Here is a 13,239-nt window from a genome sequence, read left to right on the forward strand (position 1 = left end):
AGTATTTACCCTGCACAGAAACAAAATAACCCACCCAAATCTAACTCTCTCTGCAAATGTTATATCTGCCCCCCCCTGCAGTGCACATGGTTTTGCCCAACTGCTAAAAAATTTCCTGCTGTGATCAACTTGGAATTACCCCCAAAGTACCAGTCAATCAGCTCCTCACTGCCATGATACAATCTGTGTTTTGTTTGAAAAAGGACAGGTAGGAGCTGACTGGTTGATACTTTGGGGTAAATGTACAAAGGGTCAGTATGGAAGGGAAGAGGTATCACTGAATATTATGTGCGATGATACAGACCCCCCCACCCCTTCCCATGTAAAGGCCCGTATTCACAGGCAGATCTGGGGAGTGATGTGTGCTGAGCGAACCGTGATGTGTGCTGAGCATGCGGGGGGGCATGCAGGCCAATCTAGCACCAGCGATAGCGATGTGCGGGGCTGCGCATCGCTATCGCTGTAGGGGGTACACACGGAGCGATCATGCTTAAAATCTAAGCAATCTAGTCAGATTGCTTAGATTATCGCTCCGTGAGTACCCCCCCTTAAGACAGTGGCCGTGTGTGCTTACAGGGGCGATATATCGATGTTATCTAAAAGATAGCACGCAAATGTGCAGGGCAACGTATGAACGGTCAGCGGCACTGACTGTTCCGACACCTGCAGCTATCAATTTCAACAGCTGCAGGTGTCTATGCCCATGCACCTCAGCCAGCTGCTGCAGCTGCCGGCCCCGGGATGCTTGTGAGATCTAGCAAGATTAGTGAGATCTTGTGCACACCCAGAGGAGCCGGCCAGCGGAGAAACATGGCATCCCAGATGTATAGTTGCTGCTTCCTGTTTCACCTTGGTAAGGAGGCAAAGCAGGAAGTGTTATACCCGCATGATAAGTGCAGGTATAATACATTTAGCCATTTATCTCTCTCCGCTTTATCACTTTCCAAGGCTAAGTACATCTGCTCCTGGGTGTCTTTCAGGTGTCTCCTTCCGGATGTCATACCTGTACGCCATGTGTTTTAACTTGCCTATAACCCCCTTATTATTATTATTATTAGAACATATTAGACTGACATGTGAGGCATTACAGTGTATGGAAAATAAACGTGCAGCTGACTTGCATGGGTGAAAAACATCACAATGTATATAAATAAAAAGAATTCCTTTTTTTACTGAGATTGGTATGGGTGGTACAGGCAATAAAATATATATCCTAAGGCTGGCGTGGGAGAGTGGGCTATATAAAATGATCTATAGGACTATTGTACTGCTTATATAAAAGGACAAGGATCCGCTAAGTTTGTGGCAAGAGGGTGGCTGCAGGACTACAATGGGTTATCAATACGTTGGAGCTTCTAATGGATTCTCACAGATATATTAGGTTTTTTTTTCTAAAAAAAACGATAATTATTCAACATTCTAATACGTTTTTTAATTCACGTTTTAAAGCAATTTATTTTCATTGAACTTAATAGCAATTTATACACTTGAAAGTAGGTCCTTACAGTCAAAAGTCACAGATCAGACTATGATAAATCCCCAAATCTTGTCCCACCCAGTGCATGGTGCCCAGGCAGATGTTGGCAGTGATAATCCAGGAGGCTATTCTTTTCACTCCGTTGCTTTTATATATCGGTTGCCGCTTCCCCTTGAATGCATTTCGATCAACTAAATGGAACAGAATGTAGCGCAAATGGAACTTTAAACAAGGATTATTGTTCCCTATGAAAATCTCAGGAGCCATGCACACCGTCTTTCAGATAATGAAATACAGATTGACAAAATATTTGTTGCCATCGAACAACCCATCATACATTGCCCAGAGTAGGCATGTGAATGCACCAAGGGGCAACACAGGCCGAACGCTGTTGTGTAACTACCCTAACTATGGAGCAACGGCTCATCGCTGATATGGGTGCATGGAGGCAGATTTAATGTTAGTCTTTATACTGCTGGGCATTTTACCTGTGGGGAGATAAAACATGTTAGTTTAAGCAGACCAGAATAAAAGAAGAAGTTGCCTACAGTCAGCTTGTTACCTTGCTGTCCAGCCTGTGCCATCTGTACCCCAGGCATATGCTGCTGCTGGTTGGGAGGTAGGGACATGGACACCTGCTGCATACCAGTGCCCCCCTGTAACATCCCGCCAGCTCCAGTCTGTCCAGGACCCATTGGGCCACCAGCACCTGGAGGGCGACGGTTCGAGAGCCCTTTCCCAAATGCTACTGCGGCCACGAGGGCATTTGTGTCGGCGGGGTTATAGGTCTGCTTATTCTGCCGCAAACCTAGAACAAGGAAGCAGAGAAGACACAAAGTTGACATTTCAGCCTATACTATATCCATTCTTACACCCAACAATCATGGTGAATAAACCTGGATTTATACTATATCCATTCTTACACCCAACAATCACGGGGCAACCTGGATTTATACTATACCCATTCTTACACCCAACAATCATGGAGTAACCTGGATTTACTGTATACTATATATCCATCATTACACCCAACAATCATGGTGTAACCTGGATTTATACTATATCCATCATTGCACCCAACAATCATGGTGCTACCTGGATTTATACTATACCCATTCTTACACCCAACAATCACAGGGCAACCTGGATTTATACTATACCCATTCTTACACCCAACAATCATGGAGTAACCTGGATTTACTGTATACTATATATCCATCATTACACCCAACAATCATGGTGTAACCTGGATTTATACTATATCCATCATTGCACCCAACAATCATGGTGCTACCTGGATTTATACTATCTATATCTATCATTACACCCAACAATCATGTTGCTACCTGGATTTATACTATCTATATCCATCATTACTCCCAACAATCATGGTGTAACCTGGATTTATATTATATACATCATTTCACCCAACAATCATGGTGTAACCTGGATTTATACTATACCCATCATTTCACCCAACAATCATGGTGTAACCTGGATTTATACTATACCCATCATTACAGCCAACAATCATGGTGTAACCTGGATTTATACTATATCCATCATTACATCCAACAATCACGGTGCAACCTGGATTGATAACTGTGCTATGGTATAGTAACACCCACTCTGTTGCTGTACACTCAAAATTATTATAATATATATATATATATATATATATATATATATATATATATATATATATATATATATATATATATATATATATCTCAAATAGCTCAAAAAAACTATTTAAGTAGGGAAAACACACCTAGCTGTTCCAAGAGGACATCTAAACACAAAATATACAATAAGCGCATTATAGTTGTTTGCCAAGATACATATCCACATCTCCCATGACACTCACTTCCAACGTCAGAGTCCCTGTCCTCCTTGATGAGCTTCTCCAGCAGGTTGGAACACATCTTATTCATACTCTGCACTTGTTTCTAGAAAGGGGAAAGTCACTGAGTACATAAAATGAAATGAGGCCCTACTAATGGAGTACAGGAATCGTAGAACATCATCTATACCTGTGCTGCCTCAGGGGTGATGCGAGCCGCCTCTGCACTCAGCTGCTTTTCCTGTTCTTCCACTTCAGGGTCTGGTTTGGTCCTCAGGTGATCAGGTACAACTTCATGACTGAAGACGGGAACCCTTCCCTCCGTCAGGCGCTGCACACATTTCAGGGTAGGGATAGTTACGGTTATAAGAAAGTTCCAGGACCACCTTGAAGGTACAGTGTCTCACATACTTACCATTATCTCTTCATCTCTATCGGGTGTCAGGAGGAGGGGGATGATGACCTGGTTTTTCAATAGTGGGGTCTTCTCATTTTTTAGCACTTTATTCAGAGTGTTCAGCTGCCCGGACAGCAGAGCAAAGTTGTCCAGCACAGATGGCCTAGGAAGAGAATTTTGTAAGATGGACATCACTGAAAGCCTAACTGGAGGAGTCTGGAACATTTATGTTATGATAGGGCTTCCTTTAACATGAACAATATGGAACCCGATGAAAAGAAAATGAATGATGAAATCATGAAAAGGAATATCTAAGAGATGGCTGATCTGCAAGGCCTGAGAAGAGATATCTGAAAGATGAACACTATGGAAGCTCCATAAAGAGAAATCTGCAATATAGAGACTGTTGAGGTCCTTTAGATCATATATCTAGAGATGGAAATGAGGCAAAGTCCACGAAGAGACACTTTGGACAAACATTATGGAAGGTCTGAGAGAAAAGAAAAATAAAATCTGCGAGATGGACAAAGAGGTCTATGAAATGAACAGTCCTGAAGGTGCAACAAGATCTAAGGTGACCGATCGTTACCACAGAAATAAAAAAAGAACCAATTTTGAAAACAATAAAAAAGAGCTTTAAAAAGGGAATGACGGACACAATGGAAGATGTGATTAAATCTCTAACTTGTTTTATTATTGATAAAGGTTAATTGTAAACCTAAGAAGCAAATGGAAAGCTGGACTCTGGCGGGTGAGGGAGGTTCTAAGAATGCATTAGTGAGACCGACTGAAGCACAGGAAGTATACTCAAAAGATACAATCATCTTCATTTCCATTATGTGAAGATTTTACCGTCACCACATGAGAGCGATTTTCACTTCGGATTTTATCATTAATAGATGTGAAATGTAGTGCTTAATCGAGGTAGCATTTCCGCAGATAAATTATAGCAAAATATCATACAAATAGTATGGAAACTATTTTTGTGCAAGATAGAAGAACTTTCTGGCTTATTGAAATTAAAAAATTATTACTGTATGAGACGTTTGCAGTTAAAATTACATTCTAATGACACTTCACGAGGAAAAAAAAAAAAATTGGAAGAGCGACACAATGTAATTTTTTCGCGGCCCCCCACCATCAAAACGTTCTGGCGCCCTTAGTCACATGGGGAGAGGGGGGAAATCACTCACATAGTTATGTTAGAAACAGGAAAAGAAATAGGGTTCCAAGTGCAGAATTATTCTCACCGTAACTCAGAATGATAAGTGTTAAACAACTGTAATAATTAGCAGAAACAATTCTATTTCAGAGCAGACAAAACTTCGTATTTTCCCAGAATGATCTAAGAGAATTTAGTACATACTATGGACTTGATTCATGTCTGTAAGCGAAGCAGAAAACCAAGCAACTGGGCAAAACCATGGCCCTCATTCCGAGTTGGTCGCTCGCAAGCTGCTTTTAGCAGCTTTGCACACGCTAAGCCGCCGCCTACTGGGAGTGAATCTTAGCATAGTAAATTTGCGAACGAAAGATTAGCAGATTTGAGAATAGACAGTTCTTAGCAGTTTCTGAGTAGCTCGACACTTACTCTGCCACTGCGATCAGTTCAGTCAGTTTCGTTCCTGGTTTGACATCACAAACACACCCAGCGTTCGCCCAGACACTCCCCCGTTTCTTCAGCCACTCCCGCGTTTTTCCCAGAAACGGCAGCGTTTTTTCACACACTCCCATAAAACGGCCAGTTTCCGCCCAGAAACACCCACTTCCTGTCAATCACACTACGATCACAAGAACGAAGAAAAAACCTCGTAATGCCGTGAGTAAAATACCAAACTTAATAGCAAATTTGCTTGGCGCAGTCGCACTGCGGACATTGCGCATGCGCATTAGCGACTAATCGCTCCATTGCGAAAAAAAATAACGAGCGATCAAGTCGGAATGACCACCCATGTGCACTGCAGGGGGGGGGGGGTGTTTATATAACATGTGCAGAGAGAGTTAGATTTGGGTGGGGTGTGTTAAAACGGAGATCTAAATTGCAGTGTAAAAATAAAGCAGCCAGTATTTACCCTGCACAGAAACAATACAAATGTATTTGCTCTCCTTGCATAGCAACATGGTTTGCTCCAAAGTGCACTCACATCAATTCGCTTACATATAAGAACGTTTATTAGGCTTTAAGAAGTGTGATGAATGCTTAAACTGGATTCATGTTTATAGGAGGCCTTATTGGACGTTTATTGATACAGTAACCCTCAGGTAGGCCACCATGTAAGAGATCACAAAGAAGGCAGTTATTATAGGTGGGGGGCTGCCATGCAGGAAACCTTTATGTTTGCTCACCAGGTCAGACGTTCGAACTCATTTTCTAGTTTATAGATGAATCCGACCAATGAGTTCTTTATGTCGGATATTTGAACAATAAGCGTCTCTAGACTGGTTTCCAGCTGCTTCTCTTCTCGCTGCAGAGGAAAGGACACAGGGCTATGAACAGGAACCAAGACTAGAAGCAAACCTTAAATACAAAACATTTATAAAGGAGGAAAAAAGAGACTTATGTATATAAATACACTCATATACACACACAATTCCTGAGGGCGCTACTATTTTGTCAGAAAAGGGAATGTTTATCGAACAATGCGATTATAGATTTTATATATATATATATATATATATACACACACACATACACACACACACACACACACACACTTGTGCTCATAAGCTTACATACCCTAGCAGAATTTGTGATTTTCTGGCCATTTGTCAGAGAATATGAATGATAGCTCACAAACTTTTCTTTCACTCATGGTTAGTGGTTGGGTGAGGCCATTTATTGTCAAACAACTGTGTTTACTCTTTTTAAATCATAAGGACAACAGAAACTACCCAAATGACCCTGATCAAAAGTTTACATACCCTGGAGATTTTGGCCTAATAACATGCACACAAGTTGACACAAACGGGTTTGAATGGCTACTAAAGGTAACCATCCTCACCTGTGATCTGTTTGCTTGTAACCAGTGTGTGTGTATAAAAGGTCAGTGAGTTTCTGGACTCCTGAAAGACCCTTGCATCTTTCATCCAGTCCTGCACTGACGTGTCTGGATTCTGAGTCATGGGGAAAGCAAAAGAATTGTCAAAAGATCTGTGGGAAAAGGTAATTGAACGGTATAAAACAGGAAAGGGATATAAAAAGATATCCAAGAAATTGAGAATGCCAATCAGCAGTGTTCAAACTCTAATTAAGAAGTGGAAAATGAGGGATTCTGTGGAAACCAAATTACGGTCAGGTAGACCAACAAAAATGTCAGCCACAACTGCCAGGAAAATTGTTCGGGATGCAAAGAAAAATAAGATTTTACTTACCGATAAATCTATTTCTCGTAGTCCGTAGTGGATGCTGGGGACTCCGTCAGGACCATGGGGATTAGCGGCTCCGCAGGAGACAGGGCACAAAAATAAAGCTTTAGGATCAGGTGGTGTGCACTGGCTCCTCCCCCTATGACCCTCCTCCAAGCCTCAGTTAGGATACTGTGCCCGGACGAGTGTACACAATAAGGAAGGATTTTGAATCCCGGGTAAGACTCATACCAGCCACACCAATCACACCGTACAACTTGTGATCTGAACCCAGTTAACAGTATGACAACGTAGGAGCCTCTGAACAGACGGCTCACAACAAGAACAACCCGATTTTTTTGTAACAATAACTATGTACAAGTAATGCAGACAATCCGCACTTGGGATGGGCGCCCAGCATCCACTACGGACTACGAGAAATAGATTTATCGGTAAGTAAAATCTTATTTTCTCGAAACGTCCTAGTGGATGCTGGGGACTCCGTCAGGACCATGGGGATTATACCAAAGCTCCCAAACGGGCGGGAGAGTGCGGATGACTCTGCAGCACCGAATGAGAGAACTCCAGGTCCTCTTTAGCCAGGGTATCAAATTTGTAGAATTTTACAAACGTGTTCTCCCCCGACCACGTAGCTGCTCGGCAGAGTTGTAATGCCGAGACCCCTCGGGCAGCCGCCCAGGATGAGCCCACCTTCCTTGTGGAATGGGCCTTGACAGATTTAGGCTGTGGCAGGCCTGCCACAGAATGTGCAAGTTGAATTGTGCTACAAATCCAACGAGCAATCGTCTGCTTAGAAGCAGGAGCACCCAGCTTGTTGGGTGCATACAGTATAAACAGCGAGTCAGATTTTCTGACTCCAGCCGTCCTTGAAATATATATTTTCAATGCCCTGACAACGTCCAGCAACTTGGAATCCTCCAAATCGCTAGTAGCCGCAGGCACCACAATAGGCTGGTTCAGGTGAAACGCTGACACCACCTTAGGCAGAAAATGAGGACGCGTCCGCAGTTTTGCCCTGTCCGAATGGAAAATCAGATATGGGCTTTTATACGATAAAGCCGCCAATTCTGACACTCTCCTGGCTGAAGCCAGGGCCAGTAGCATGGTTACTTTCCATGTAAGATATTTCAAATCCGCCGATTTGAGTGGCTCAAACCAATGGGATTTGAGAAAATCCAAAACTACATTAAGGTCCCACGGAGCCACTGGGGGCACAATCGGGGGCTGTATATGTAGTACTCCTTTTACAAAAGTCTGGACTTCAGGAACTGAAGCCAATTCTTTCTGGAAGAAAATCGACAGGGCCGAAATTTGAACCTTAATGGACCCCAACTTGAGGCCCATAGACAATCCTGTTTGCAGGAAATGTAGGAATCGACCCAATTGAAATTCCTCCGTGGGGGCCTTCCTGGCCTCGCACCACGCAACATATTTTCTCCAAATGCGGTGATAATGTTGTGCAGTCACCTCCTTCCTGGCTTTAACCAGTGTAGGGATGACCTCTTCCGGAATGCCTTTTTCCCTTAGAATTCGGCGTTCAACCGCCACGCCGTCAAACGCAGCCGCGGTAAGTCTTGGAATAGACACGGTCCCTGCTGAATCAGGTCCCGTCTTAGAGGTAGAGGCCACGGATTTTCCGTGAGCATCTCCTGAAGTTCCGGGTACCAAGTTCTTCTTGGCCAATCCGGAGCCACGAGTATCGTTCTTACTCCCCTTTGCCGTATAATTCTCAGTACTTTGGGTATGAGAGGCAGAGGAGGAAACACATACACTGACTGGAACACCCACGGTGTTACCAGAGCGTCCACAGCTATTGCCTGAGGGTCTCTTGACCTGGCGCAATACCGGTCCAGTTTTTTGTTGAGGCGAGACGCCATCATATCCACCTTTGGTTTTTCCCAACGGTTCACAATCATGTGGAAGACTTCTGGATGAAGTCCCCACTCTCCCGGGTGTAGATCGTGTCTGCTGAGGAAGTCTGCTTCCCAGTTGTCCACTCCCGGAATGAACACTGCTGACAGTGCTATCACATGATCTTCCGCCCAGCGAAGAATCCTTGCAGCTTCTGCCATTGCTCTCCTGCTTCTTGTGCCGCCCTGTCTGTTTACGTGGGCGACTGCCGTGATGTTGTCCGACTGGATCAACACCGGCCGACCCTGAAGCAGGGGTTTTGCCAGGCTTAGAGCATTGTAAATCGCTCTTAGCTCCAGTATATTTATGTGAAGAGACATCTCCAGGCTTGACCATACTCCCTGGAAGTTTCTTCCCTGTGTGACCGCTCCCCAGCCTCTCAGACTGGCATCCGTGGTCACCAGGACCCAGTCCTGTATGCCGAATCTGCGGCCTTGTAACAGATGAGCACTCTGTAACCACCACAGAAGAGACACCCTTGTCCGTGGCGATAAGGTTATCCGCTGATGCATCTGCAGATGCGATCCGGACCATTTGTCCAGCAGATCCCACTGAAAAGTTCGTGCGTGGAATCTGCCGAATGGGATTGCTTCGTAAGAAGCCACCATCTTTCCCAGGACTCTTGTGCATTGATGCACAGACACTTTTCCTGGTTTTAGGAGGTTCCTGACAAGTTCGGATAACTCCCTGGCTTTCTCCTCCGGAAGAAACACCTTTTTCTGAACCGTGTCCAGAATCATTCCCAGGAACAGCAGACGTGTTGTCGGGGTCAACTGAGATTTTGGGAAATTCAGAATCCACCCGTGTTGTTGCAGCACTACTTGGGTTAGTGCTACTCCGTCCTCCAGCTGTTCTCTGGACCTTGCCCTTATCAGGAGATCGTCCAAGTAAGGGATAATTAATACGCCTTTTCTTCGTAGAAGAAACATCATTTCGGCCATTACCTTGGTAAAGACCCGAGGTGCCGTGGACAATCCAAACGGCAGCGTCTGAAACTGATAATGACAGTTTTGCACCACGAACCTGAGGTACCCTTGATGTGAAGGGCAAATTGGGACATGCAGGTAAGCATCCTTGATGTCCAGGGACACCATAAAGTCCCCTTCTTCCAGATTCGCTATCACTGCTCTGAGTGACTCCATCTTGAACTTGAATTTTTGTATGTACAGGTTCAAAGATTTCAGATTTAGAATAGGTCTTACCGAGCCGTCCGGCTTCGGTACCACAAATAGTGTGGAATAATACCCCTTTCCCTGTTGTAGGAGGGGTACCTTGACTATCACCTGCTGAGAATACAGCTTGTGAATGGCTTCCAATACCGTCGCCCTGTCTGAGGGAGACGTTGGCAGAGCAGACTTTAGGAACCGGCGAGGGGGAGACTTCTCGAATTCCAACCTGTAACCCTGAGATATTATCTGCAGGATCCAGGGGTCCACCTGTGAGCAAGCCCACTGCGCGCTGAAATTCTTGAGTCGACCCCCCACCGTTTCTGAGTCCGCTTGTAAAGCCCCAGCGTCATGCTGAGGGCTTTGCAGAACCCGCGGAGGGCTTCTGTTCCTGGGAAGGAGCTGCTTGCTGCCCTCTCTTACCCTTTCCTCTGCCTCGGGGCAGATATGACTGTCCTTTTGCCCGCTTGTTCTTATAGGACCGAAAGGACGGTGTCTTTTTCTGTTGGGAGGGGGTCTGAGGTAAAAAGGTGGATTTCCCGGCCGTTGCCGTGGCCACCAGATCCGATAGACCGACGCCAAATAATTCCTCCCCTTTATACGGCAATACTTCCATATGCCGTTTGGAATCCGCATCACCTGACCACTGTCGTGTCCATAAACTTCTTCTGGCAGATATGGACACCGCACTTACTCTCGATGCCAGAGTGCAAATATCCCTCTGAGCATCTCGCATATAAAGAAAAGCATCCTTTAATTGCTCTAAAGTTTGTAAAATACTGTCCCTATCCAGGGTATCAATATTTTCAGTCAGGGAATCCGACCAGATCACCCCAGCACTGCACATCCAGGCTGAGGCGATGGCTGGTCGCAGTATAACACCAGTATGTGTGTATATACTTTTTAGGGTAGTTTCCAGCCTCCTATCAGCTGGATCCTTGAGGGCGGCCGTATCAGGAGACGGTAACGCCACTTGTTTTGATAAGCGTGTGAGCGCCTTATCCACCTTAGGGGGTGTTTCCCAGAACGCCCTAACCTCTGCCGGGAAAGGGTATAATGCCAATAACTTTTTTGAAATTAGCACTTTTCTATCTGGGTTAACCCACGCTTCATCTCATACATCATTCAATTCCTCTGATTCAGGAAAAAATAAGATTTTACTTACCGATAAATCTATTTCTCGTAGTCCGTAGTGGATGCTGGGACTCCGTAAGGACCATGGGGAATAGCGGCTCCGCAGGAGACAGGGCACAAAATAAAAGCTTAAGGATCAGGTGGTGTGCACTGGCTCCTCCCCCTATGACCCTCCTCCAAGCCTCAGTTAGGATACTGTGCCCGGACGAGCGTACATAATAAGGAAGGATCTTGAATCCCGGGTAAGACTCATACCAGCCACACCAATCACACCGTACAACTCGTGATCTGAACCCAGTTAACAGTATGATAAATGCAAAGGAGCCTCTGAAAAGATGGCTCAAACAATAATAACCCGAATTTTTGTAACAATAACTATATACAAGTATTGCAGACAATCCGCACTAGGGATGGGCGCCCAGCATCCACTACGGACTACGAGAAATAGATTTATCGGTAAGTAAATTCTTATTTTCTCTAACGTCCTAGTGGATGCTGGGGACTCCGAAAGGACCATGGGGATTATACCAAAGCTCCCAAACGGGCGGGAGAGTGCGGATGACTCTGCAGCACCGAATGAGAGAACTCCAGGTCCTCCTCAGCCAGGGTATCAAATTTGTAGAATTTAGCAAACGTGTTTGCCCCTGACCAAGTAGCTGCTCGGCAAAGTTGTAAAGCAGAGACCCCTCGGGCAGCCGCCCAAGATGAGCCCACTTTCCTTGTGGAATGGGCTTTTACTGATTTTGGCTGTGGCAATCCTGCCACGGAATGTGCAAGCTGAATTGTACTACAAATCCAACGAGCAATCGTCTGCTTTGAAGCAGGAGCACCCAGCTTGTTGGGTGCATACAGGATAAACAGCGAGTCAGTTTTCCTGACTCCAGCCGTCCTGGAAACATATATTTTCAGGGCCCTGACAACGTCTAGCAACTTGGAGTCCTCCAAGTCCCTAGTAGCCGCAGGCACCACAATAGGTTGGTTCATGTGAAATGCAGAAACCACCTTAGGTAGAAATTGAGGACGAGTCCTCAATTCCGCCCTGTCAGAATGAAAAATTAAGTAAGGGCTTTTATATGATAAAGCCGCCAATTCTGACACACGCCTGGCTGAAGCCAAGGCTAACAGCATCGACACCTTCCACGTGAGATATTTTAAGTCCACAGTGGAAAGTGGTTCAAACCAATGTGATTTTAGAAAACTCAATACAACATTGAGATCCCAAGGTGCCACTGGAGGCACAAAAGGAGGCTGTATGTGCAGCACCCCTTTCACAAATGTCTGAACTTCAGGTACTGAAGCCAGTTCTTTCTGGAAGAAAATCGACAAGGCCGAAATTTGAACCTTAATGGACCCTAATTTTAGGCCCATAGACAGTCCTGTTTGCAGGAAATGCAGGAAACGACCCAGTTGAAATTCCTCTGTAGGGGCCTTCTTGGCCTCACACCACGCAACATATTTACGCCAAATGCGGTGATAATGTTTTGCGGTTACTTCCTTCCTGGCTTTGACCAGAGTAGGGATGACTTCTTCTGGAATGCCCTTTTCCTTTAGGATCCGGCGTTCAACCGCCATGCCGTCAAACGCAGCCGCGGTAAGTCTTGGAACAGACAAGGCCCCTGCAGTAGCAGGTCCTTTCTTAGAGGTAGAGGCCACGGTTCGTCCGTGAGCATCTCTTGAAGTTCCGGGTACCAAGTCCTTCTTGGCCAATCCGGAACCACGAGTATAGTTCTTACTCCTCTCCTTCTTATGATTCTCAATACTTTTGGTATGAGAGGCAGAGGAGGGAACACATACACTGACTGGTACACCCACGGCGTTACCAGAGCGTCCACTGCTATTGCCTGAGGGTCCCTTGACCTGGCGCAATATCTGTCCAGTTTTTTGTTTAGACGTGACGCCATCATGTCCACCTTTGGTTTTTCCCAACGGTTTACAATCAGGTGGA

General features: G+C 45.1%; 2 protein-coding genes across 2 annotated transcripts in view; both read right to left on the reverse strand.

Moving 5' to 3' along the window:
- Nucleotides 1–6,153, reverse strand: part of ELOVL1 (ELOVL fatty acid elongase 1) — a 92,471-nt gene extending 86,318 nt beyond the window's left edge. Inside the window, exon 1 of the mRNA XM_063939333.1 lies at nucleotides 6,064–6,153. The gene's annotated coding sequence lies outside the window, so the exon portion shown is untranslated. The remainder of the gene's footprint in view (nucleotides 1–6,063) is intronic.
- The window catches only part of MED8 (mediator complex subunit 8), a 55,476-nt gene continuing 43,644 nt past the window's right edge, over nucleotides 1,408–13,239 (reverse strand). The window contains exons 2-7 of the mRNA XM_063939335.1: nucleotides 6,064–6,182; nucleotides 3,736–3,880; nucleotides 3,511–3,651; nucleotides 3,345–3,426; nucleotides 2,040–2,285; nucleotides 1,408–1,965 (exon numbers count right to left, since the gene is read on the reverse strand). Of these exons, the coding sequence (XP_063795405.1) occupies nucleotides 1,901–1,965; nucleotides 2,040–2,285; nucleotides 3,345–3,426; nucleotides 3,511–3,651; nucleotides 3,736–3,880; nucleotides 6,064–6,182 (798 nt within the window). The 3' untranslated portion in view covers nucleotides 1,408–1,900. The remainder of the gene's footprint in view (nucleotides 1,966–2,039; nucleotides 2,286–3,344; nucleotides 3,427–3,510; nucleotides 3,652–3,735; nucleotides 3,881–6,063; nucleotides 6,183–13,239) is intronic.

This window comes from Pseudophryne corroboree, chromosome 9 (assembly GCF_028390025.1).
Source record: "Pseudophryne corroboree isolate aPseCor3 chromosome 9, aPseCor3.hap2, whole genome shotgun sequence".
Classification (NCBI taxonomy): Eukaryota; Metazoa; Chordata; class Amphibia; order Anura; family Myobatrachidae; genus Pseudophryne; species Pseudophryne corroboree.